Source organism: Cervus canadensis, chromosome 17, assembly GCF_019320065.1.
Source record: "Cervus canadensis isolate Bull #8, Minnesota chromosome 17, ASM1932006v1, whole genome shotgun sequence".
Lineage (NCBI taxonomy): Eukaryota > Metazoa > Chordata > Mammalia > Artiodactyla > Cervidae > Cervus > Cervus canadensis.
Genome location: NC_057402.1, coordinates 51,117,090 through 51,139,212, shown reverse-complemented (window position 1 = coordinate 51,139,212; position 22,123 = coordinate 51,117,090). Strand labels below are relative to the sequence as shown.

The 22,123-nt window shown below is 52.2% G+C and overlaps 1 protein-coding gene across 13 annotated transcripts in view; it reads left to right on the top strand.

Moving 5' to 3' along the window:
* The window catches only part of AKAP13 (A-kinase anchoring protein 13), a 312,448-nt gene extending 294,413 nt beyond the window's left edge, over nt 1-18,035 (top strand). For all 13 annotated transcript variants that reach the window (XM_043489653.1, XM_043489650.1, XM_043489649.1 and 10 more), the window contains 8 exons: nt 623-817; nt 5,539-5,700; nt 6,410-6,480; nt 6,935-6,979; nt 8,890-8,940; nt 9,908-10,330; nt 11,999-12,332; nt 13,425-18,035. In XM_043489653.1, coding sequence (XP_043345588.1) covers nt 623-817; nt 5,539-5,700; nt 6,410-6,480; nt 6,935-6,979; nt 8,890-8,940; nt 9,908-10,330; nt 11,999-12,332; nt 13,425-13,474 — 1,331 coding nt within the window. In that variant the 3' untranslated portion in view covers nt 13,475-18,035. The remainder of the gene's footprint in view (nt 1-622; nt 818-5,538; nt 5,701-6,409; nt 6,481-6,934; nt 6,980-8,889; nt 8,941-9,907; nt 10,331-11,998; nt 12,333-13,424) is intronic.
* The last annotated feature ends 4,088 nt before the right edge of the window (nt 18,036-22,123 follow it).

Sequence of the window (22,123 nt, the reverse complement as noted above, 5' to 3'; positions counted from 1 at the left end):
CTGGTGGGCTACAGTCCATGGAGTCGCAGAGTCAGCCACAACTGAGCGACCAACACTTTGAGTTGTCAGCCCGTGAGCGGTAACTGAAGCCGTGGGAGTGAATGAGGTCCCCCAGAAGGAAGTGTGTAAGGTGTGGGGAGCGGTCCGGGAGGGCGGGGGACCAAGCGCGTGCAGGTCTGTAACGTGCCAGAGACAGAGCGGGAGGAAGAGAGCCGGCCTAGCAGTGTCAGGGCCCGGGACGGGGAACAGGTTTACATGTCTCTGGAGAAGAGGAGATGGAAGACTTGGTTGGATGCAGGCGTGAAAGGTTCCCTTGGAGAGAGCAGAGCCAGGGAAGAGTGCAGGGGCTGAGCAATGAACAGTGCGATGGGAGAGTTGGACACAGCACACGCTTGTTACATCGGAAATTCCCAGGTTTGCCTCAAAAGACCCAGGATAGTTTTCCAAGTAGACATGACAGATGAAAAATCGGATACTGCCCTCAGAGTGAAACAGGAAGGGGGCGTGGGGGAAGCTGTGTTCCTTGTTGTCCCGGGCATTGCCACAAGGTGGCGTGCGTGTCTCAGTCATCACCTCTCGCTGACCTGTTAGATGACCAGATCCCTTCTCCAAACGCCCACAGAGCAACTTCAGCAAAAGGACCAGCAGATCCTGCTCCTGCTGGAAGAGAAGGAGATGATTTTCCGGGACATGACTGAGTGCAGCACGCCCTTGCCAGAGGACTGCTCCCCAACCCACAGCTGTAGAACCCTCTTCCGCTCCAGCACAGAAGAGGCTCTCAAAGGAGGACCTTTAATGAAAAGTGCAATAAATGAAGGTAATTTACATTCAGCATCGCCGCCCCCCCCCACCCACAGTGGTTTGCATGCTAGCATTATCTACCAGTGAGTACTTTTTTTCGTTATAAAATAAAGCACAAAATACAGAAAACAACCCAAAACATGTTTTGCTTCAGTAAATTATTATCAAGTGAGCATCCTTATAACTATTTCCCAGGTCAAGAAATAAAATGTGGCCAGATCCCTAAAAGCCTTTCCACATCTCCTGTCCCCATCACAGCTCTCTCTTTCCCTCCCACAAGGCACAGGTATTATGACTTTTAGAGTAAAGACTTAGGTTTCTTGATGGTTTTATGTGGCCATGTAAAATCATATATGTGGTTTTAGGCATGTTTATAGACACTGTGATTTAGTTGTGTCTGTGGTTTTTGATACTCATTTTTAAGGTTCTTCATTTACAGTCCTCCACCTGCCCCACCATCCCTTTCTTTTCCACACAGGTTATCCGTGAGCTTTTTGGCCTACAGGGTTCTCTTTTTGGACTTTATTCATGCAGTGGTTCTGTTCTTCTGCCTTCTGTTTCCTTCAGATGCTCACCTGGGTTTGGGGGCTCAATTGCTCAGAGGTGAAACCCCTTTGGCAGACTGTGTTCCTGTAGTGTTTCATCTGGAGCCACAAACTGTCTAGTTGTCTTTTTTATTATTTTTTGTAACATATAGGAGAAGCACGATAAGGATAAATCTTTTTTTCCCTATATTATGTACCAGTTTTCAAAATAGTGAACTGACTTATGGTCATACTCTGAAAGTGACTGGTACTGTTAAAATATTATTATAGACTCATGGATTTAAATATATCTGATGGGCTTTGAGCCATTGCACTTCTTATCCTTATTGAAAAGGTTTAAAAGGGCCTCCCTCTCTGCCAACGTGCACCTTTTCATGTTGCCTCGGAACCCTTTTGACATGACCCCAGCGATCTTTGAAAGCTGTTCTGCTGTTTGCTCTGTTAAGATGTTCCGGGCTCATCTTGTTTTCTGCACATGTCTGGCATTAGCCTTTCTCTGAGAAGCTGTAGTTTCTTCTAGTGGGAAATGATGTCTCAGGACCACTATCTAGGTGCTGGGGGTGGTTGTCACTGCTGGGCTTTTCACTGTTAGTAGGTGAGGCCTTTTCAGTGGACCTCTTAGGTGGAAATGTGTATGTGGGGGGTGGTAATGAATTACACTGGTATATTTTTAGTTCACCTTGTGAACTACAGTGTTTTTACTTGTGTGCTCAGCTGTGTCTGGCTCGTTGTGACCCCATGGACTGTAGCCCTCCAGGCCCCCCTGTCCATGGGATTATCCTGGCAAGAATACTGGTGTGGGTTGCTGTTCCCTCCTTCATGGCATCTTCCCAACCCAGGGATCAAACCTATGTCTCCTACATTGGCAGGTGGATTCTTTACCACTGAGCCACCTGGGAAGCCCTGTTTTCACTTAATCTCTTCTGTATTACACCTGTATCTCTTTTCTTCCATATTGTGAATCCTTGTTCTTAAGGATGCATTATAGAAATAAAGTATCCTATATTTACCCTAACACACAGGTACTAATATTACTATCACTAAATAGGACTCTTACATGCTATGTCCGCCCATCCCCCCGTTTGATCAATGGTACTTTGTCTACACTGTCAACTTGCAACCATTGTGTATGACACTCCCCTTTTTAGACCTGTAGTCTTCATTCTGCAGGAATCACCACCAGTTCTCATCCGCAACCCTCCAGTGATTTTGGATGTCTGAAGCTTACTCCTTAGTTCCTCCGAAAGATTCATGAGGATAATACCCCCCAAGTCCTTGCATACTGGTGATAACTTGTGCCTTTATCCTGGAAAGTCTGTTCTACTGGATGTAAAATCCTTGGTTCCCAGTTTCTTCAAGTACCCTAATTCTCAAACGTGTTACTCATTTTTCTCTGACGTAAAACATTTCAGAGTCCAGTCATAGTGTGATTTCCCCCATATATAAGTCACATGCTCTTCGCCTTGACGCCCACAGGACTCTTTTCCCTAAATCCAGGTTGTTTTACTAGAATGTGCCTTGGTGATGGTGATTCTGGAATGATGTTCTCAGGTTTACAGTGTTCGATTCTGATTTATAGTAGCAAACTTTTCAGATTTCAGAGATGTGTTCTTATAGCTCTCAGTGTTTTTCTTGTGCGCTTGCTTTGATTTTCTTCCTCAAGAACTCCCACTATCCATATTATTACATCACCTTTGCCTGTCTTCAGCACTTCTTGCTTTCCCAGAGTGCTTTTTTTATATCTTCATCTTTTTAACATGTAAATATATCCTTTCACCTTCTGTTTTCTTAAGTCATTTTCTGTTGGGTTTACTTGCTCTCAGATTCTAGTTTAGTTTTCGAAAGGGGTGGTTTTTTTTGTTTCTAGTTATTTGAGTTTTGCCACCTCCCTTCTGTGTCTCTTCATTCTGACTAGGTTCTTCCAAATCTTGAGTCTTTTTTTTTTTAAACCTTGTTAGCTCACTTACTTTATGGACATGTCCTTCTGATGTTCTTTTGTTATGTGTAGGGCAGCTGCACCCCTTTTTCTTTCTCTTTTTTCTTAACTTTGTGTGGGATTTGACTTTGATATTTTTCTGTCACTCATTTTCGTGTAAAAATTCCAATCCCAAAGAAAGGCAATGCCAAAGGATGTTCAAACTACCGTACAACTGCACTCATCTCACACACTAGCAAAGTAATACTCAAAATTCTCCAAGCGAGGCTTCAATAGTATGTGAACCGAGAACTTCCAGATGTTCTAGCTGGATGTAGAAAACGCAGAGGAACCAGAGATCAAATTGCCAACATCTGTTGGATCATAGAAAAAGCAAGAGTTCCAGAAAAACATCTTTATTGACTACACCAAAGCCGTTGACTGTGTGGATCACAACAAACTGTGGAAAATTCTTAAAGAGATGGGAGTACTAGACCACCTGACCTGCTTCCAGAGAAATCTGTATGCAGGTCAAGAAGCAACAGTTAGAACCGGACATAGAACAATGGACTGGTTCCAGATTGGGAAAGGAGTCCGTCAAGGCTGTATATTGTCACCCTGCTTATTTAACTTATATGCAGAGTACATCATGAGAAACACTGGGCTGGAGGAAGCCCAAGCTGGAATCAAGATTGCCGGGAGAAATATCAATAACCTCAGATATGAAGATGACACCACCTTATGGCAGAAAGCGAAGAAGAACTAAAGAGGCTCTTGATGAAAGTGAAAGAGGAGAGTGAAAAAGTTGGCTTAAAGCTCAACATTCAGAAAACTAAGATCATGGCATCCAGTCTCATCCCTCATGGCAAATAGATGGGGAAATAGTGAGAGACTTTATTTTCTTGGGCTCCAAAATCACTGTATATGGTGACTACAGCCATGAAATGAAAAGACGCTTGCTCCTTGGCAGAAAAGCTATGACCAACCTAGACAGCATATTAAAAAGCAGAGACATTACTTTGCCAACAGAGGTCCATCTAGTCAAAGCTATGGTTTTTCCAGTAGTCATGTTTGGATGTAAGAGTTGGAGTATAAAGAAAGCTGAGTGCCGAAGAATTAATGCTTTTGTGTTGGAGAAGACTCGAGAGTCCCTTGAACTGCAAGGAGATCAGACCAGTCCATCCTAAAGGGAATTAGTTCTGAATATTCTTTGGAAGGACTGATGCTGAAGCTGAAACTCCAATGCTTTGGCCACCTGATGTGAAGAACTGACTCATCGGAAAAGACCCTGATGCTGGGAAAGATTGAAGGCAGGAGGAGAAGAGGACGACAGAGGATGAGATGGTTGGATGGCATCACTGACTAGATGGACATGAGTTTGGGTAAACTCCAGGAGCTGGTGATGGACAGGGAGGCCTGGCGTGCTGCAGTCCATGGGGTCGCAAAGAGTCAGACAGAACTGAGTGACTGAATGGAACTGAAACTTTTAGGCTCAGATGGGTTTTTTCACTTCATGGACTCATCTATTGTTTTCCTGCAGTGTTTTTAGAAGATGACAGTGACTTTTCTTAGGAGATTCCTGGCCTCTTTTCTCCTCCCTTTTTCCACATGGACCTTCTTTTTCCTTCATCTCTCCTGCTCAATTTCTACTCCACGTTCAGATCTTTCTCCTTCCTGTGGGACACTGCTGCTCTAGAAGAGAACCGTGGCTGGTCGGGTTTGATAATTCAGATGCTCAGACTTCCCTATCCCCCTGACCTCACTACAGGAGGGACAGAAAGCCTGCCACTTTCCACTGCTGTTCTCAAATTGGCACACCTCACTTCCTGGGGATTTCTTTTTGGCTACTTCTGGTCTGACTGCAGGAGCCATGCTCGTTCCAGTAAATGACTCTGCCTTCGCTGTATTGTGCTTACTCAGTCGTGTCCGACTCTGTGACCTTTTGGACTGTAGCCTGCCAGGCTCCTCTGTCCGTGGGGTTTTTCAGGCAAGGATACTGAAGTGGGTTGCCATTTCCTTCTCCAGCCTTTCCTGTACCCTTTCTACATTTCCTAGATCTCACGTGAATAAGGCTGGAGGTTTAATCTGTGCATTTCCAACAGAATCCAACTACAACACCTGTCCTTAGCTGAGAGCTTTCTGTGAGCAAAGGAAGTCTCGTAGTCTACTTTGGGATTTTCTGATCATCTTCCCGGTGCATATAATGTGTTAATTAGGAGATTTTCTTATTTCCATTGCAAGAGGAGATGTCAATGTTTCCTGTTTCCTCTCTTCCAGTGGAGATCCTGCAGGGTCTGGTGAGTGGCAGCCTAAGAGGCTCTCTTGGGCAGGTCGTCAGCAGCCCCTCGGAGCAGGAGGGCGTGGTTGGCCCCGTGTCCCTGCCCCGGAGAGCGGAGACCTTTGGAGGGTTTGACAGCCATCAGATGAACGCTTCAAAAGGTCAGTGGGGTGTTGTTGTTTTTAATATAACTGTATTTATTTATTTTTGGCTGTTCTAGGTCTTTGTCGCTGCACAGGCTTTTCTCTAGTTGCGGTGAGCTGGGGCTACCGTCTGGGTTTGGTGTGTGGGTTTCTCACTGTGGTTTCTATGGAGCACCGGCTCTGGGGCACGCGGGCTCGGTAGTTGCGGCACGTGGGCTTAGTTGCCCCGCAGCATGTGGGATCTTCCCGGATCAGGGATTGAACCCGAGTCTGTTGCACTGACAGGTGGATTCTTGGCAGAGAAGCCCCCAGGTCAGTGGTTGTCAGCTCATGTGCTCTTCTTCTGGGCAGTCGTTCACCATCACAACGAAAAACTATCTGTACTCCACCACCTCTGTCCCGCTCAGACGGTGAAGGTTTTAGTGAGGTCTTAAGTATCCAGCTGCTGGAACTCAGGGACCTCCATCTGCGTTGAGTTCATTTTGAGTAATAAGAGGTTTTCCTGGGATCTCAGCTAAGCTATAGCAAAAGGGGTAATAAGACTGGTTTTTTCCTTTCTGCTCCTAGTTCTTCTGTGTCAGTAAAACTGTTTAATAATCATGTGGCTGCCCTTCTACTGGCATTACCAGGATTCAGAAGTATTTTGAACCCAAGCTGTGTATATAGTATTTTCTTGGCTAATCTGTTTTGCAACTTGAAAAAAATACTTGTTTGTTTGTTTGTGTAGGAGGTGAGAAGGAGGAGGGAGACGATGGCCAGGACCTCAGGAGAACCGAGTCGGACAGCGGTCTGAAAAAGGTATTTCTTCCTAAGAGACACTCCCTCCCTCTGTCTTCCTGGGCCCTTCTTCTAAGCTCATCATCTTGAAATTAGTCCACTGTGATTGTGTTTTGGACGCCCAGTTTGCCCTGTTTATGTCCTACATCATCTTGCGAGGAAAGCACTTTTCTAAACAAACAGCACCGTTCGGAGCCCCGTGTTCTTGGCCGTTGGGCCTCTCTGGTTCTGGACATCACGTTCCAGCACACAGCTCCGCCGGCTGGACTGGTTTCACTGAGAGCCTTGTTTAAACACACACCACCCCCACCTGAACTCATTGCAAGGCTTCCGCAACAGTTCAGCCTCACCTCTTCACTGCCCTAATGTAGAAAAGAATGAACACGGGACGTCACAGCATAACTTAGACACACACTGAATATAAATTTTGCCTCAATCTTCATTTTTTTTACATGCACTTTTTATTATTTTATAGGGTGGAAATGCTAACCTGGTATTTATGCTTAAAAGAAACAGTGAGGTAAGAACACTATGAGCTCTTTAAAGGAGTATGATTTTGTTGTAGTTGCTCGGTTGAGCCTGTTCGTTTCTGCTTTGCTGTCTTGAGCAAACTGTGCTGTCATCGGCCCCAGGGCATCGTCCTGGCGGTTTTTTGCCAGAAAATCGCTGCCTCCTAAACCAGGCTCTGCTCCTCTGTCCTTGAGCAGCCCCTTGCTTTCTTTGAACGTGGGCCGCGACGCTCCCACCGTGGCGTCTGTCCATCCACGCACGCTGAGCAGAATTTGTCGCCAGCTTAGCTCTAACTTGAACCTGGCACCAAAAGCTGCAGTGTGAAGCGTGACAGAGGAACTTGTGAGTGATTCTGCACAGTGACTCAAGTTGAGTTTTCTTCTCTGAGCACTGCTTCTGACTCCATATGTCACTCTAAAAAGTAGCCCAGGCGTCCCCTGGCTAGAGATCAGGTTCCCTGCCTTCCACTGACCCTGCAGGGTAACCCAGGTCTTTCACCGTCTCCCCGTCTCCTTGGGTTCCTCTGAGGAAGTCCTCCTGAAGGCTCCAAGCTCAGTGGAGTCTGCACATGTGACATTGTCAGCAGGCTGGAGCTAGACCCGGGACAGGGGGGGCGAGGGTATACCTCTCAGGTTGTACTCTCTGCTTCTCCTGCTTTTCATAGAACACCTTAAAATCCCTGAGGGGCTTCGTTTCAGAATTTCAGATGCAGGGAATCGCTCCTTTTTCCCCTGAAACACAGAAGCTGTTTGTCTTCTGTGCTGGCCTGTTAGTCTGCACACTGTGACACATTGAAGGAACCCCTTCAGTGAATGAAGTAAACCTGCTTCCACGCAGACCGTCCCACTCCTGTGCTGCTTAAAGAGCAGCCCTTTAGTTGTTTTTTCCACTTGCCAACTCCCCTCGCCCCACCCCGCGCTGAGTGAGAAGAGTTGGGTAAGGGATCGTAGGAGACCAGTGGCTCCCAGGCATTCCAGCACGGACTGCGCTACAGGTGCTCAGCCAGCGTCAGCTGGCCAGCTGGGACTTCTCCTCCTCTCTGTTAATTAAGGATACACTTAAATGAGGGGCAGAAAGTATTCTCTGAAGAGCTAAGCCTGATAATTAAGTTTTTGTGTTTTCAACTAAGATAAAAGGAATACATGTTCATGGTAGAAGATTGGAAAAACATCCAATAATGTAAAACAGGAAAACAAGTAAATATTCTACCGCTGAGAAATAGCTACTATTATTAAATGTGTGGTGTTTTATTTTCAGCCTTTTCTTCCACAGGACATGTATTTATGTGTCTAAGTTTATGTGAGTGTGAATTGCATAAAAATAGTTTGCACAGTTTGTTTCAATACTCCCTGGAACTTCATATCCTGCTTTTTTTTTCTCTTAACACTCGAGAAGCATTTTCCTGAGATGTTTGTACAAAACATGCTATTTAACAGCTGTATATTATTATGCTAGTTGCCATAATTTAATCTTTCCAATGGTCAATTCTTTCTCTGCTTTTTTGCTTTGTAAATGATGCAGCCAAGAGCATCCTCATACTTTTTTTTTTTTGGCAAGGCTATGATTATTTCCTCAGCATGCCATCCTCTCCCTAGAAAGGTTATACTGCATTCAACCCTGTCAGTACAAGAGGATTCATTCATTCTCATCATGCTTTCACCAACACTGGAATTCTTTTTTAATTGACATTTTGTTGGCTTGATCATTTCAAGTAGTTATTTCATTTTTGCATTTTTGTGACTTCAAATAAGGTTGAATCATTTTTAATATGTTACATATTCGACCATTTGTATTTCTTCTTTCGTAAATTGCAGGTTTATGTTCCTTGCCTGTTTTTCTCCTAGAATGTTTTTTCTTTTGCTTATGAATCTGAGAGCCTTGCTGGGGTCTGAGCTGACGGCTTGTTGATTCCTTTTGCAGCAGGTCATCCAGAGCGTCGTCCATCTCCACGAGCTCCTCAGCACTCTGCAGGTACGTGCCTTTTCTCCTTTGTCCCTTCACTTCCTAGTTGAGAGGGAGACCGACAAGGGTGTGGCTGGCCTGGATCTTTGAGGTTTATACATTTCTTACGGGTAAATACAGCCCTCAGACAAGAGAGACTGGCTCTCATGATGAGGAAGATTCCAAAATGCAGTGGTTAAGGTCCCCTGGCAGAGGGAATGGCAACCCACTCCAGTATTCTTGCCTGGAGAACTCCATGGACAAAGGAGGCTGGTGGGCTTAGTCCTTGGGGTCAGAAAGAGACATGACCGAGCAACTTACAGTACACTACAGAGTCTCACTGATCTTCTAAGACTAGAGTTGCTGAGCAGGTGGTGGACGGCAGGCACCCAGATCACAGTTAACAGCTGTGCCCCAGAGCGCAGGGGGTGCGGGCCTTCACAGAGGAGATGCTTCCAAAGTCTGGACGGCCTTTGTAGGTGTCCGACTTTTTGCACCAGTGGTAAAGAACCTGCCTGTCAGTGCAGGAGACATAAGAGAACGGGGTCAATCCCTGAGTCGCGAAGATCCCCTAGAGAAGGAAATGGCTACCCATTCCAGTATTCTTGCCTGGAGAATCCCATGGACTGGAGCCTGGCAGGCTGCAGTCCATGGAGTTGCAGAGAGTGGGACACGACTGAGCGCACATTCACACACAGTATCCTCAGATTCGGGTCCCTTCCTTTCTTAAAGATCTGACCAATCCAGTTCATAACTCCTCCCACCGCCAAAGGCACACTCCACCCCAGACAAGGCTGCTGACTGCAAAATTGAAGTCTTGGCACCATTGACCTTCCCGCTTGGTTGCCGCCCAGGGTTATCCTACAGTACTTTCCCCAGAGCAGCTTAGAAAGCAGGGGAGGGCGCCAGCCATGCTCCGGGCGGGCGAGGCACGCGGTCCCCTCTGGTGGGCACCGTGCCCCCTCGTGCCCATCGGCCCCTCTGCGTCTCCCCGCAGGGCGTGGTGCTGCAGCAGGACAGCTACATCGAGGACCAGAAGCTGCTGCTGAGCGAGCGGGCACTCACGCGGACGGCGTCGCGGCCCAGCTCCCTCATCGAGCAGGAGAAGCAGCGCAGCCTGGAGAAGCAGCGCCAGGACCTGGCCAACCTGCAGCGGCAGCAGGCGCAGCACCAGGAGGAGAGGCGGCGGCGCGAGCGCGAGTGGGAGGCCCGCGAGAGGGCGCTGGCGGAGCGCGAGGCGCGCCTGGCGCAGCGCGAGGACGAGCTGCGGCGCGGGCGCCAGGACCTGGAGCGCGAGCGCGACGAGCTGCTGCAGCGGAAAGGCGCCTACCAGGGCGACCTGGAGCGCCTGCGCGCCGCCCAGCGGCTGCTCGAGCGCGAGCAGGAGCAGCTCCGGCGGGACTCGGAGCGGCTCAGCCAGGTGCCGGCGGGGGCCGGGGGGCCTGACGGCCTCGCGGGCGGGGTGCCGGCGGGGGCCCGGGGGGCCTGACCGCCTCGCGGGCGGGGTGCCGGCGGGGGCCGGGGGGCCTGACGGCCTCGCGGGCGGGGTGCCGGCGGGGGGCTTGACGGCCTCGCGGGCGGGGTGCCGGCGGGGGCCCCGGGGGCCTGACGGCCTCGCGGGCGGGGTCCTGACGGCCTCACGGGCTGGATGCGGGGGACGGAGGGAGGCCCGACAGGGCGTGGATGTGTGTGTACATACGGCTGATCCGCATTGTGGTGCAACAGAAACTAACTATGCTAACTAAACTAATTATGCATGCTAAAGCAGTTATTCTCCAATTAAAAAATCCCCCTCTGTGTGCCCAGCATGGAGGAGAGTAGGCAGATAGAATATACAGTATATAAAGGCTGACTTTATAGAATCTGTTTGTGCATCCGCAGAGGGGCAGGTGAGGAAGTGAGTCTTTTTCTTTTTGTCTCTAAGGGGTTGAGAAGTGCATGTAAGTTTGGAGTTTGGCCAGGCCAGTGAAGGGGGGTACCTGGCCCTTGCCCTCAGCCTGGCCAGTTTAGGCTGGGGTGGCCTCAGTGTCTGTGAGGGTGGCGGTCAGCCATCCAGGATTTGGGGAGCAACCCCTCTGTGCCACGTGAGAAATCAGAACCTAAAGGACCTTGTTGCTGAACAGAGAGAACACACTGCAGGCAGCAGGCAGCCGGTGCCTGAGCTTGGCGAGCAGTGAGGGCTCTGATGCCCGGCTCAGTGAGAGAGCACACGCGGTGGGGTCAGTGGGCATCAGCTACAGGGACGGGCCCAGCCCATCTGGGCTCTGCTTCATCCCGATGCGTCTCGCCACTGTGGATGAAGCCTTTTCCTGCAGCCGCTGCTGATTCAGGAAGGCCTTCCACCTGTGGGGAGCACACCGCCCCCCGAGTTTGTTTCAGTGGTGGTCCCTGGCCCTTCTAGAACAGGAAGCCAGAGCCTCCTGGGTGTCCTGATACCCATGTTGCCATTCGTTTGCTCGACTGACCTTCACCAGTGAAGGAAAAGGACCCTGACATCTTCCAGAGGCGGGGCAGTTAGGCTTCATGCAGAGGTTTCCAGGTGTGTGGGGTGGCAGCCAGGGGCCAGGCCGTGCTTCGTGTGACGCAAGAATGGGTTCCCCAGGGAAAGCTGCCCGGAGAACACAGAGTCTATCTCTTTAATCTTCAGTTTGACTTTTGACCAGGATCTTGGTGTAAGCACGTCTCCACCTGCCCTCTAACCTAAACAGACCTCTCTAATCTCTCGGCCCTGAAATAATTATCCACTCCTGCATGTAAGTCAGTCACTGGATAAGCAGCTCTTCCTGCCTCTCCAGGGGATGGGAATTGTGAGCTGCCTCATTGAAGGTGCTATTCATTCTTTACAGTGCTAATAATAGAAGTAGTCAAGGTATAAAGATGGTCATTTAGCACTTCCGTAGATACTACAGGGGGTGGGGAACGGAACTGAGAAGTTCAGGGTATTTCAGCTTCTCGAGAGTCCAAGGCAGTGAGTGTACACGGGGCTGACACGCCAGCGTCCCCAGTGACCTTGTGCAATGCTCACTGAGCAGTCACTGAGGACGCTGCCGGTCCCCCAAGTGACATCCCTTCTCTCCACCATGTACAGGTTTCATATCAAAACACCAAGCTGCTGCGGATCCCATCCTTCTCTCCGAACCCCGAGGAGACCCCCTCGCCACCTGCACCTTCAATAACCAAATCAGGGTCATTGGACTCAGAACTCTCAGTGTCCCCCAAAAGGAACAGCATGTCTCGGACACACAAAGAGAAGGGGCCTTTTCACATGCTGGGTTCCGCCAGCCAGACAAACAGGGCACCAGAGGCTCAGAGCCAGACCCCAGTGTCCACGTCCACGTCCACCCGCCTGTTCGGGTTAGCTAAGCCAAAGGAAAAGAAGGAGAAAAAGAAGAAGGGCAAAGGAAGCCGCTCACAGCCCGGGGGTAAGTCACACACCAGGTCTCCCTCTGGCCGCGCCGCCCCTGGGGGCTTTAGCAGCACAGGAGGGGTTTAAAAAGAGGCGCCTGCCTTTCGGGCGTGTAGAAGCTGACCCACGTACGTCTCACCAAACCCACTGGTTCTGCCCACAGCGGGCTTTGGGACTTACACTGAGAACTGAAATCCAGGGAGCCTTTAGGAGCCCACTCTGCGTGGCGTGTGTGCAGAGTAGAGCGCGGGCTCCTTTCTCACACTCACTGTCCAGACGAGGAGCGGAAACTCAGTGACTCAGTTACAGTCCTCCCTGCCTTGCGGCCTGGTCCAGTAATAAGCTGCTTCAATGGAAAGCTGAATTTGTTGCGATCTCATAAGATTCTTAATCAGTCACTAACTTTTTTGTTTAAAGACACAAGTTGAGATACGTGTATAAAGAAATTTCTACTGTAAAGGAGGATCACTTTTTTTAAAGATTCTATATATTCACATGTAAGTACTTTCCCTTACCATGTAAATATATTTAAGTGTAAAAGATGCAAATTGCTTATATGCTATTGTAAAGTTTAAAGCTTTACATAGCATTTCAAAAAGCAATAAAACTGACGCTGTTTTCTCAAAGACCCAGGGGAGAAAAGAAGAATAATGTACTAATAGGTGCTTGGTGAGCCTTTTCCGAGGGCAGCTTTAATCCTGCAGGAGATACAAGGCCGGTGTTTTTGAGCCCAGACACCCAGGAACCCTGCAGCTCAGGATTAGCTGAGTGCCTGCCAGTGCCGGGCACACGATCAGACCACACGACACGAGGTTGAGTCCTTCTCATCAGGATTGGCCTCTCTCTTCTGTGCGGGAGGGTGTAGAGAAATCCCTGTTTTCAGGCTTGTCTTCTGTCGCGTTCAAGGATCTGTAGACACACGGGACATCATTGAGGACTTCATTCACTATATCAGTGAGGGGGCACCACAGCAGAAGTCATCGCCCACCTGCCCAGCATCTGTTTGCATCCTGGGGGACTTGTGTTTAGGGAAGACAGAACAGAATTTACCAATGAAAAGAGCAGTTTTGTCTGAATTTCTTTTTCCCTCTTGGCTTCCTTTTTCCAGACGGCCCTGCTTCGGAGGTTCCCGCTGAGGGGGAGGAGATTTTCTGCTGACCGGTCCCACTGCTGTCCTGCACGGTGACCGTTCACCCCCGCCATCCTGTGCGCACTGCCCCCCACCGATGCCCGTGCCTGGCGGCCCTCTCTGCTGCCCCGGGGCCTAGGCCCGATGGACATATGGTCCTGGGGGTCAGGGTGGGGAAGGAGGCCCAGGATTGCAACCCAACCACTGGCCAGTCCTGCTGAGGTCACATTATAATGAGGATAGTGGCCCCGGAAGTCCAGGGGATGGTTGTGACATGTCAGGAATGCCTCGAGGCCGAGAGGGTGTTTGCGAATGTGGTCTGAAGCTCTGGGACAGAACCAAAAATCAAACCACAGGTAGTTTGCGCTTCATCTGAATGCGTACAGTACCCGTCTGTATAGACACATGGAATACCACGGACCGTGCATGGTCTGCACTAGACGCCTGGCGGGCTCAGCTCAGCTCTGCACGAGGGCACTGCCCCCCCACCACTCGGGGGCGTGTGCTCTGAGTCTCATCCGGCATTCCCCCCGGTCTGTCTCCTGGCAAACCCACCCGTGCACACTTCACCCCCACTGCTGTGTGTATTTCTCACTCAGAAGGGATGGCAAACAGTTGTGAATACCAGTGAAAGAAGGCTGGATATCTTTAAAAAGCAAATGATCCTGAAACACCTTGATTTTGGTGTTTCAGTCACTTCAGGGGGAAAAAAAAAAGTAATGTCATCAGATCTAAAAGAAATCCTATATTGGCTTTCCAAGATGTTTGCTCATGGATTCTGGGCACAGATGAAGTGGAGAGGCTACCTCCCCGTCATCCCTGCAGAGTGACACTTTCCGGTCATCACTGGCCATTCGCACGTGACCGCGACCCCCTGGCTGTCCCCCTAGGGCCTTGCAGTGGCTCCCCAGGGAAGCTGTTCCTGCCTGCGCCCCCGCCAGGGGAGAGGGTGGCCCCCTGGCACTCCTCTGCCTGCCCTGGAGCCACCTGCCTCTTCCTCCGGGGTGGGGTGACCGCCCTATCCTAGGCAATTGGCTGAAAAGCAGGTGCAGGTAGGCGCATTGGGCGTATGAAGTGGTTCCCTCCAGTTCAGACCAGGAGACAAGCTGGTCCAGAAGGTATGGCCTGGAAGGGTCTCCTTCTGTCAGGAGGCCTGGCACAGTTTTGATTTCTCCAAGTTTTGCAGTCTAAAGTTCTGATGGTTATTGTATTCTGTCCCTTGAAGATGCCACAAGTGCTGTCTGCATGTTCTTTTTCCTTCTTTCTTTTTTTCTGTGTTTCCATCTGTATTCCTGGAGGCTTGTCACCAGCCGCCCGGTGCAGAGCGTTTCCCCGTGAGGCCCCCGCAACTGCCACGCTTGTTACCTGCCTCGTGGCAGGGGGAGACCCTGGAAAATTCTGTGCTTCCCATGTGGCCTTTGATTCCTGCCTTTCGCCCCTCAGGAGCATAGGTCTTTGAACTTAACCTTTCTAAAAACAAACAGATCTGTACCTTGGTGCTTGTTGATGAATTGCAAGCTGGTCTTGCAGATGGAGATATCTATCTTTCAGTTTATTTGAAAGAGGTCTGGTTTAAAAGTTTTAGCTTTAGATTTGTTTTATTTATTTGTGTGCCGGGTGCGTGTGTGTGTGTGTCCGTGTGTGTGCGTATGTGCGTGTGTGTTAAGGGTGAACACACCAGCTCAACGGTTTTGACTGTGTCCAGTCAGGCAGCCCGCGCTGCATCCTCACTCCTCCAGGTCTGTCAAAGTGCCTTGAAGGCCCAAAGGAAAATTAAGGGTGGTGGGTGAAGTCCCTTTCCTTCCCTCCTCCCACCCCAACCTCATTCTTTGACCAAGAGAGGTCTTCTTCCTTGCTTGAGAGTTAAAAAAACTTGCCACCCATGGGCTCCATGTGCCTCGTTTTTATCACGGCAGTCTCTTACCCTTCAGAAATGCTTTGAGAACCAGCTGATCTTCTACTGAACCTCAATATGCGCCCCCAACCCCATCCCCTAACCAAAGACCCTGAACATTGGAAGGTTAGGTTTCCTCCGCCGCCGATCCCTGCGGCTCTGAGGATGGCTGGCCTGCTGTGGCCTTGCTTAGACCCTGGGGAGCTTGGCGCTCTGTCCTTGTCACTGGTTCGGGGTCCCCGTCCTGCAGAGAGCGGCTCTGCTGGAAGAAGGGGCTGGTGAATGGGGACCTGCGTCCTCCCGGCGTCCGTGTAGGCCCGGCGCCCCTGGCTCTGGGCGTGAAGCTGGCGCTCGGTGCTGGCAGCCTTGCCCTCACACAGGCTCTGCCCCAGAGGCGCCCAGACAGTTTCTGTTTGTCGCCACACAGCTGGATCTCAGTTTGAAAGTGGCCTTCATTCCCACCTAGTTGTGAAGTTGCGGTTGCCTTGGCTGTTTGGTGATAGTTTTCTGAAACACTTGGCCCTCCGCCTGCGCCCCACAACTTAAAAAGTAACTTGGTCGGGTTGTGCTTGGACAGGCTTCAAATCTGAATCCGAGGGCGTCTCCCCCTGACTCAGACCTGTGCTTCTCCGTGCCTTGGTTCCCCCTCCCTGTCCGGTGTGGGGTTTGGGGAGCCACCTAGGATTCCTGCTGCTCCTGCTTTTGCTTCAGACCTCGAAGCCGCCTCCGACCTCGAGGCCTGTCCTGGTTGCTGCGGTTTCTTTCCTGTGAGAAGGGGCTGCCTCTCCGGGCGACTCAGACTCGGCGCTCCACAGCGTCCCCGAGCTGGGAAGGCCAGCTTCTCAGCTTAGGGAATCAGGGGCCTGACCTCCCTTGTGTTTAGGTTTTGGGGAGCAGATGGAGACGCCACCCAGGGTCCCCAGGTTCCCAGAATCTCGTGAGTTCACCTGGAAGGAGGCTGCGCCTTCTCTCAGGACTCCGTCATCTCAGCGGTCGCTGTCCTAGTCTGGTGACAGGCGACGTGTGCACTTTAAACGCTCCCCACGGTTGTCTCCACTTCCGCGACAATCAGCTATTGACTGTTTTCTTTGAAAATGGAGAGGCTTAAAAGCAGCCCCAGCCTTTACCAACATTCCCCCCTCTGCCGCCAGGAGAGCTGTCTGTGGGGAGGAGCTCCCTAACGAGGTTTCGGTTTTTATTTGGAAAGGTACGAACCTACCTTTTATCCTCTTACGTCTCAGGGTAATACCACTAAAAGTTGTTCTTTGCGGATATTCTCCTGTTACTTGTTGTCTTCCCAAGCCCCTAGTTTCAGCAGTAGGGAGCACGCGCTGTAAGACCATCGGGGTTTGTTGCCCCTTTGGAGGCTGGGTGTTAGTGTGTAGGGGTTTATAAACAGGCCCCACCTTAGCTAAAAGGTAGCACCATTAGCCTTAGGGCCAGACCTCCAACCCAGAAGGTGTGGTTCACAGAAGTACTCTGTAATTCATCCATCGGACCCCAAGGTTCTTTTTTCCACAGCCAGTTCTTGCTCCCAAGGATCTGTTGTCAGCTTGGAGCTGTGGGTGTTGATGCAGCATTGATGGGGGGCCTGGTGTGCCCCGTGGACGACCAGGCCCAGGGGCTGGTGCGGGGCAGAAGTTGGGAGAAACGGACTGGACGGTGGGCTTCAGCAGCCGATAAAGAGGGTGGTTCGGACGGGACCCCAGCCACTGCCGAGGGCTCTGGACATGCTTGGACTGCAGACGCCCAGAAAGAACCCTCCATGTCGCGGTGGCAGGGACCGAGGCACGGTGCCCGCCATCCCGCAGTGGGGCCATGGGACATGCTCACCGGCAGCCCCAGGTCACAGCCCACCTGGCGCCTCTGCTCCAACCTACCCTCAGAGACAGGAAGGCCAGGGGTTCGTTTTGGTTGGCTTCTTCATTTTCTTTCTTGCAGTGTAGCGTAACATTCCTAGTTAACCAGCGCTTTGAAATCTACTGCCTGCTGGCCAGGTTTTAAGACGAGAAGTCTTTCAGTGCTGCCGTAAGAGGGAAAAAGACAAAAAAAAACACAAAGGCTTCTTTGCATGTACCAGTCGAATTTAATTTGTCAGAAGCTTAGCTGGCCTTGAGTTCCTTCTCCATCTTGCGAAGGTTTAAAGACGGGCAGACCCAGCTGGCTGACGTGTCTCCTGCCGCGGACAGCGGCCGCCTGCTCCGGACCCCGGGTCGCGCCGAGCCTCTGCTCACCCCGCCCTCCGCCGCCCAGGCCGCCCCGGGCTCCGGGGCCCTAATGGGCCACCGCAGTCACCGTTCCGTCTGAGGTTCCCGGCGTGTCACCCCACCTGCCGCGCAGGACACCCCAGGACGTGCAGGAGGGCGGTTTCCAGACACCTGATACCTCTGCTGTCCTTTCGTCGTTTTCAGATGCTAAATGGACATTTCTGTGCATTTATTTCTATTAAATAAAGAGGGGTTAAAACCCAGATGCTGTATATTAATTTGTAATTATGTATAAAGTAAAAGCAGTTTTAAACTGTAAAGGTTTTTTGTTTTTGTTTTTTTTTTTCAGTGTGTTTCCTGGAATTTTGCCACAACATACTGGCTTTGTATTTTATTTATCTTCCTTTCTAGTTATCGGCTTCAGACCCTTGTAAAGCCCCCCTCCACCTTCCAAAAAAAAATAATAATAATAAATGTCCTTTAAGTCTCGATGGTGACTCTGATTTATTCCTGTCCCGGTGGGCCTCCTGGAGTGGGTCCCAGGGTACTCGGTTCCGTGAAGGGCCCGCCCCCCTCCCCAGCTGTGAGTGAGCCTTCAACCCAGTGAAGCCTTATTTCTGTACCTTCGGGAAGGACCGCCCCAGAGCACAAAGTGGTTCCTGGGGAGCTCAAGTCCCCCAGAGCCAGACCCTAGCCTGGAGGCGCCAAGAGTCAGAACCATTTCCCGTCAGATAAGTGCGGTGAGAAACTTCCTTGTTACAAGGAACTTGTTATCCTGCTGCTGTAGATCCTACTACATAAAAAGGATGAATGTCAGTTTACCTCTCTCTGCTGACTTTTTTCCAGCCCGTCCCACCCCCAAACAAGGCAACTGCCAAAAAAGCAAATTCAGGGAGAAGAATCTGGTTTGCATGTAGCTCCTCAGGGATTTACTGTGTCTGGTCCTCAGAAATTGCTGGGATGCACGGTAGGAGCTGCTGTTCCTAACCCTAACCCGCCTGCAGGCGCCTCCCGGAGCCGGGCCTGCCCTGCTGTCCCTGCAAGAGGCCCCTGGGTGCGGCTGGTCACCCAGTGTGATGCGAAAAACAGAATCAGTCCGGATTCACAGCTCTCTGCTCCCAAGCTCCCCGCCCCTCCCCACGCAGCGACAGCCAACAAGAAGGAAGTCCTGCGGGTTGCCAAGCACCTTCTCTCGTTCCTTCTAAAGAGTCCTGCAGCCCTGGCAATAGCTGCCGCCCCAGAAGCCAGGGAACAGTGGTCCCTTCTCTCCGCCACCCGCCCTCGGCCGTCAGGGCAGCTGCGGCGTCTGGACGCCCCCAGCAGGGCGGGAGAGTGGTTCCCACGGCCCCCGCCAGCTCCTGACTTGGGTCTGAGCCAAGGACAGGCTCCCATCGCCTGGGAGGCAGGAGAGGGGAGGAGGTACCATCCTTTGTTCCAGGAGAAGCCAGAGGCACAAAGCTGGGCGGGCTCCGTGAGGACCAGCCATCCATCCAGCGAGGCGCAGAGTCCCTGCCTGCTCCTGAAGGAGAAGGGGCCACTTCTGCCCGAGGACCCGCACCCCGCTCAAAGGGAAACCCAGCTGTGCACCCAGGAAGTGAGTGTGCTAACTGATGCCGCAGGACAGAGAAAGAGTCATGAATGAAGCCAGCGAGCCGGAGGAGAGCCTGCTGGGCAGGGAGGAACAGGCCCCGGTTTTGTTACTTCCTTGGAACCGGGAATAGAAGCAGATCTCAGGTCAAAAAGAGGATCAGAGTAGCTTCCCTGGTGGCTCAGTGGTCAAGAATCCGCCTGCCAACGCAGGAGACACGGGTTCGTCCTGTCCCTGGTCTGAGGAGATCCCACCTGCCGTGGAGAAATCAGTGAGCCCACGCGCCCCGACCACTGAGCCTGCGCTCTAGAGCCCGGGGGCCGCCACTGCTGAGCCCACGTGCCACAGCGGCTGGAGCCCGTTTGTGCCCAGAGCCCGTGCTCCACAAGAAAAGCCAGGGCAGTGAGACGTGCGCGCACTGCACCTCCGCCCACAACCAGAGCCAGCCTCTGCAGCTGCGAAGACCCAGCACAGCCAAGAACTTTCATTAAAAATCCAAAAGTTCCCTCTGTCGCCACATTCCTGGCTCGGCCTGGGGCCGGCCACGGCCACCTTCCCAGCAAGTCCCCCTGCCTCCCCAGCCACCCGTCCCGTTCCAGACTTCTTGGGAGATTCCTCCTTCCTTGGGCTTCCCTGGTGGCTGGGTGAAGAATCTTCTGCAGTGCAGGAGAAGCGGGTTGGATCCCTGGGTTGGGCAAATGCCCCTGGAGAAGGGGAGGGCCACTCACTCCAGTATTCTTGCTTGGAGAATTTGCGTACCTCCCTCCCAGGACCCCCCCCCCCCACATTCCTTCAGGGGCCTCAGGTCACGGCCAGAAGGTGGCCCAGAGGTGGCAGAACAATCCAGGTGGACCTCGTCCTCCTCCTCAGGGGCCCTGAGAGGAGTCCGCAATGGACAGGGGTGGAAGCCGGTGCACCCCAGACTTGGCGGCTGTGGGCCCCACCGGCCTCCCAAGTCCTTTGGTGTCCCAGTTAACCCGGGATGTCCCCAGGTCCCTCTGGACTCTCGTCATCACTTCCTCACACGGCTGCGAACAGTCCCACTCAGGTTTGGGCTGCTCCTCCCTCCAGCCACACTGAGAGACTTCCTTTCTTCCTGGGAAAGCGTTTCTGGACCCTTGGGATGGAGGTTGGAGGAGGGAAGGGGAGAAGGACCCGAAAAAGGGAAGGGCCTTGAGTGGCAGGACCGGGGGGGCGAGGGAGCGGCAGGCCGGCTCTGCAGACCCTCCGAGAACCAGCCTGCTTCTGTCTGCCTCTGTCGGCCCATCCCCTCCAGGGCCTTGAATTTCCCACCCCACCCCCACAGCCTCAGCATTGGAGCTGGGCGGTTGCCTGGACAACCGGGCCCCCAGCCTGGGGGCGTCTGCATCCAGAGGAGGGGGGCCCCAGTCACCTGAAACAATGCTCTCTCCACCCACAGGAGCCTGGCAGCTGCGAGGAACTGGGGACGGGGCCAGGCTGGGGTCTGGCACCATTGAGGGGACGTGGACAGAGTCTGGGGGCCACAGGGTGAGTGGGAGAACCACAGACTGCAGAGTCTGGGCTCAACACCCAGTCTCGCCATCTGATGGCTGAATAACCTGGGACAAGTTACTGGTCCTGTCTGCCCCCGTTCCCTCCTCCATGTGGCAGCAGCCAGGGTGCCGCTCACAGACTTGCTGTGACGATTCCACGAGAGGCTAGATGCTGGTCCCCAGGCCTGGTGCCTGAGCCCGAGCCGTCACCCGTGGCTGCAGGAGGAGCCTGTCCCAGCAGCTGCTGCACCGGAATCCCTCCCCACCCCCGCTCCACATCTGGAGGTGAGCACCCGGCGGCAGAGACCACCTTCCCATCACCCAGCCCCGGCGCCCTGCGCAGGGCGTGGCTCAGTGCTCCTCGTCTGGGCTTCTGGTTTGGAACACCTGTCCCCTCTTCCGTCACTTGGCTCAGGTGAACGGTCACTTCCTAGAGGAAGCTTCCGGGATGGCCAGGGCAAGCCCAGCCGCTCCTTCCTGCCTGTTCCTTAGCATCCAGAACCTACCTGCCTTAGAACCATTTGGCGCCTGGAATCCCCGGCCTTAGGCTAGCGTCCCCTCTGCCTGGCTCGGGCCAGGCGAGCGCAAGCCAGGTCTGGAAATAGATCCCCTCAAGTTCATGCCCCGGTGCCCACTCTGTGTCCTGGGCCAACATGCTTAACCTCTCTGAGTGCAATTTCTTTGTCTGTAAAATGGGCATGAAGGCACCTTCCCCCATCCTTTTATTGAAAAACAAAAACCCTGCGTGTTCTTTCTTTCTACTTCGCAGGAAGGGACAAGGTAGAGGCGTGGATCTTGGGATGTGCAGACATGTGGGCCTAGTTGGAAGTATTTACTGTGATGCCAGGGCTCCCATAGTGTTTCAGGTTCTTTTGGGTCAAAGAAACTTGGCCAGTGTCTCGTTTTTGCTTTGGATGACCTTCCCATGGAAGGCCCAAGAGCGAGGGGTGCTCACTGGCTGGAGACCCACAGATCTCATACCCTCGATGCCTGAGTGGGATCCAGGTCCCCCGTGTGGGGATGATCACACCAAGGCTCGTGGAATTAGACCAGCCCAGCCAGAGCCGGCATCAGGTCCATCCTGCCAACATGCAGATACAAGGTTCTCCCTTAAGCCCAAGCTCCTCAAACCAGTCTTTAGATCCCTGCGTTTGAACTATCTGTCTGCCTGTTAAAAATGCATCTGGGCCCAACCCAGGTTTAATGACTCAGAGTCTCCAGGGAGGAAGCTGGGGAATTTGCAGATTTCATGAAATCCCTGGGGATAGTTCAAGAGGCCCCAGGTGCATCCCCAGACTCCCCCCAACCCAGGAGAGATAAGTGTGGGGAAAGGGAGGTGAAGAAAGAAGCTCCCATATCCCACCCCTTGGAGCAGTGAGGTCCTCTCCACTCTACAAACAGAACTTCCCTCCGTGGAATCTCGCTCTTGTTCTGCAGGTAATTCTCCGTGAACATTCTGGCTGTTGACGAGTCTG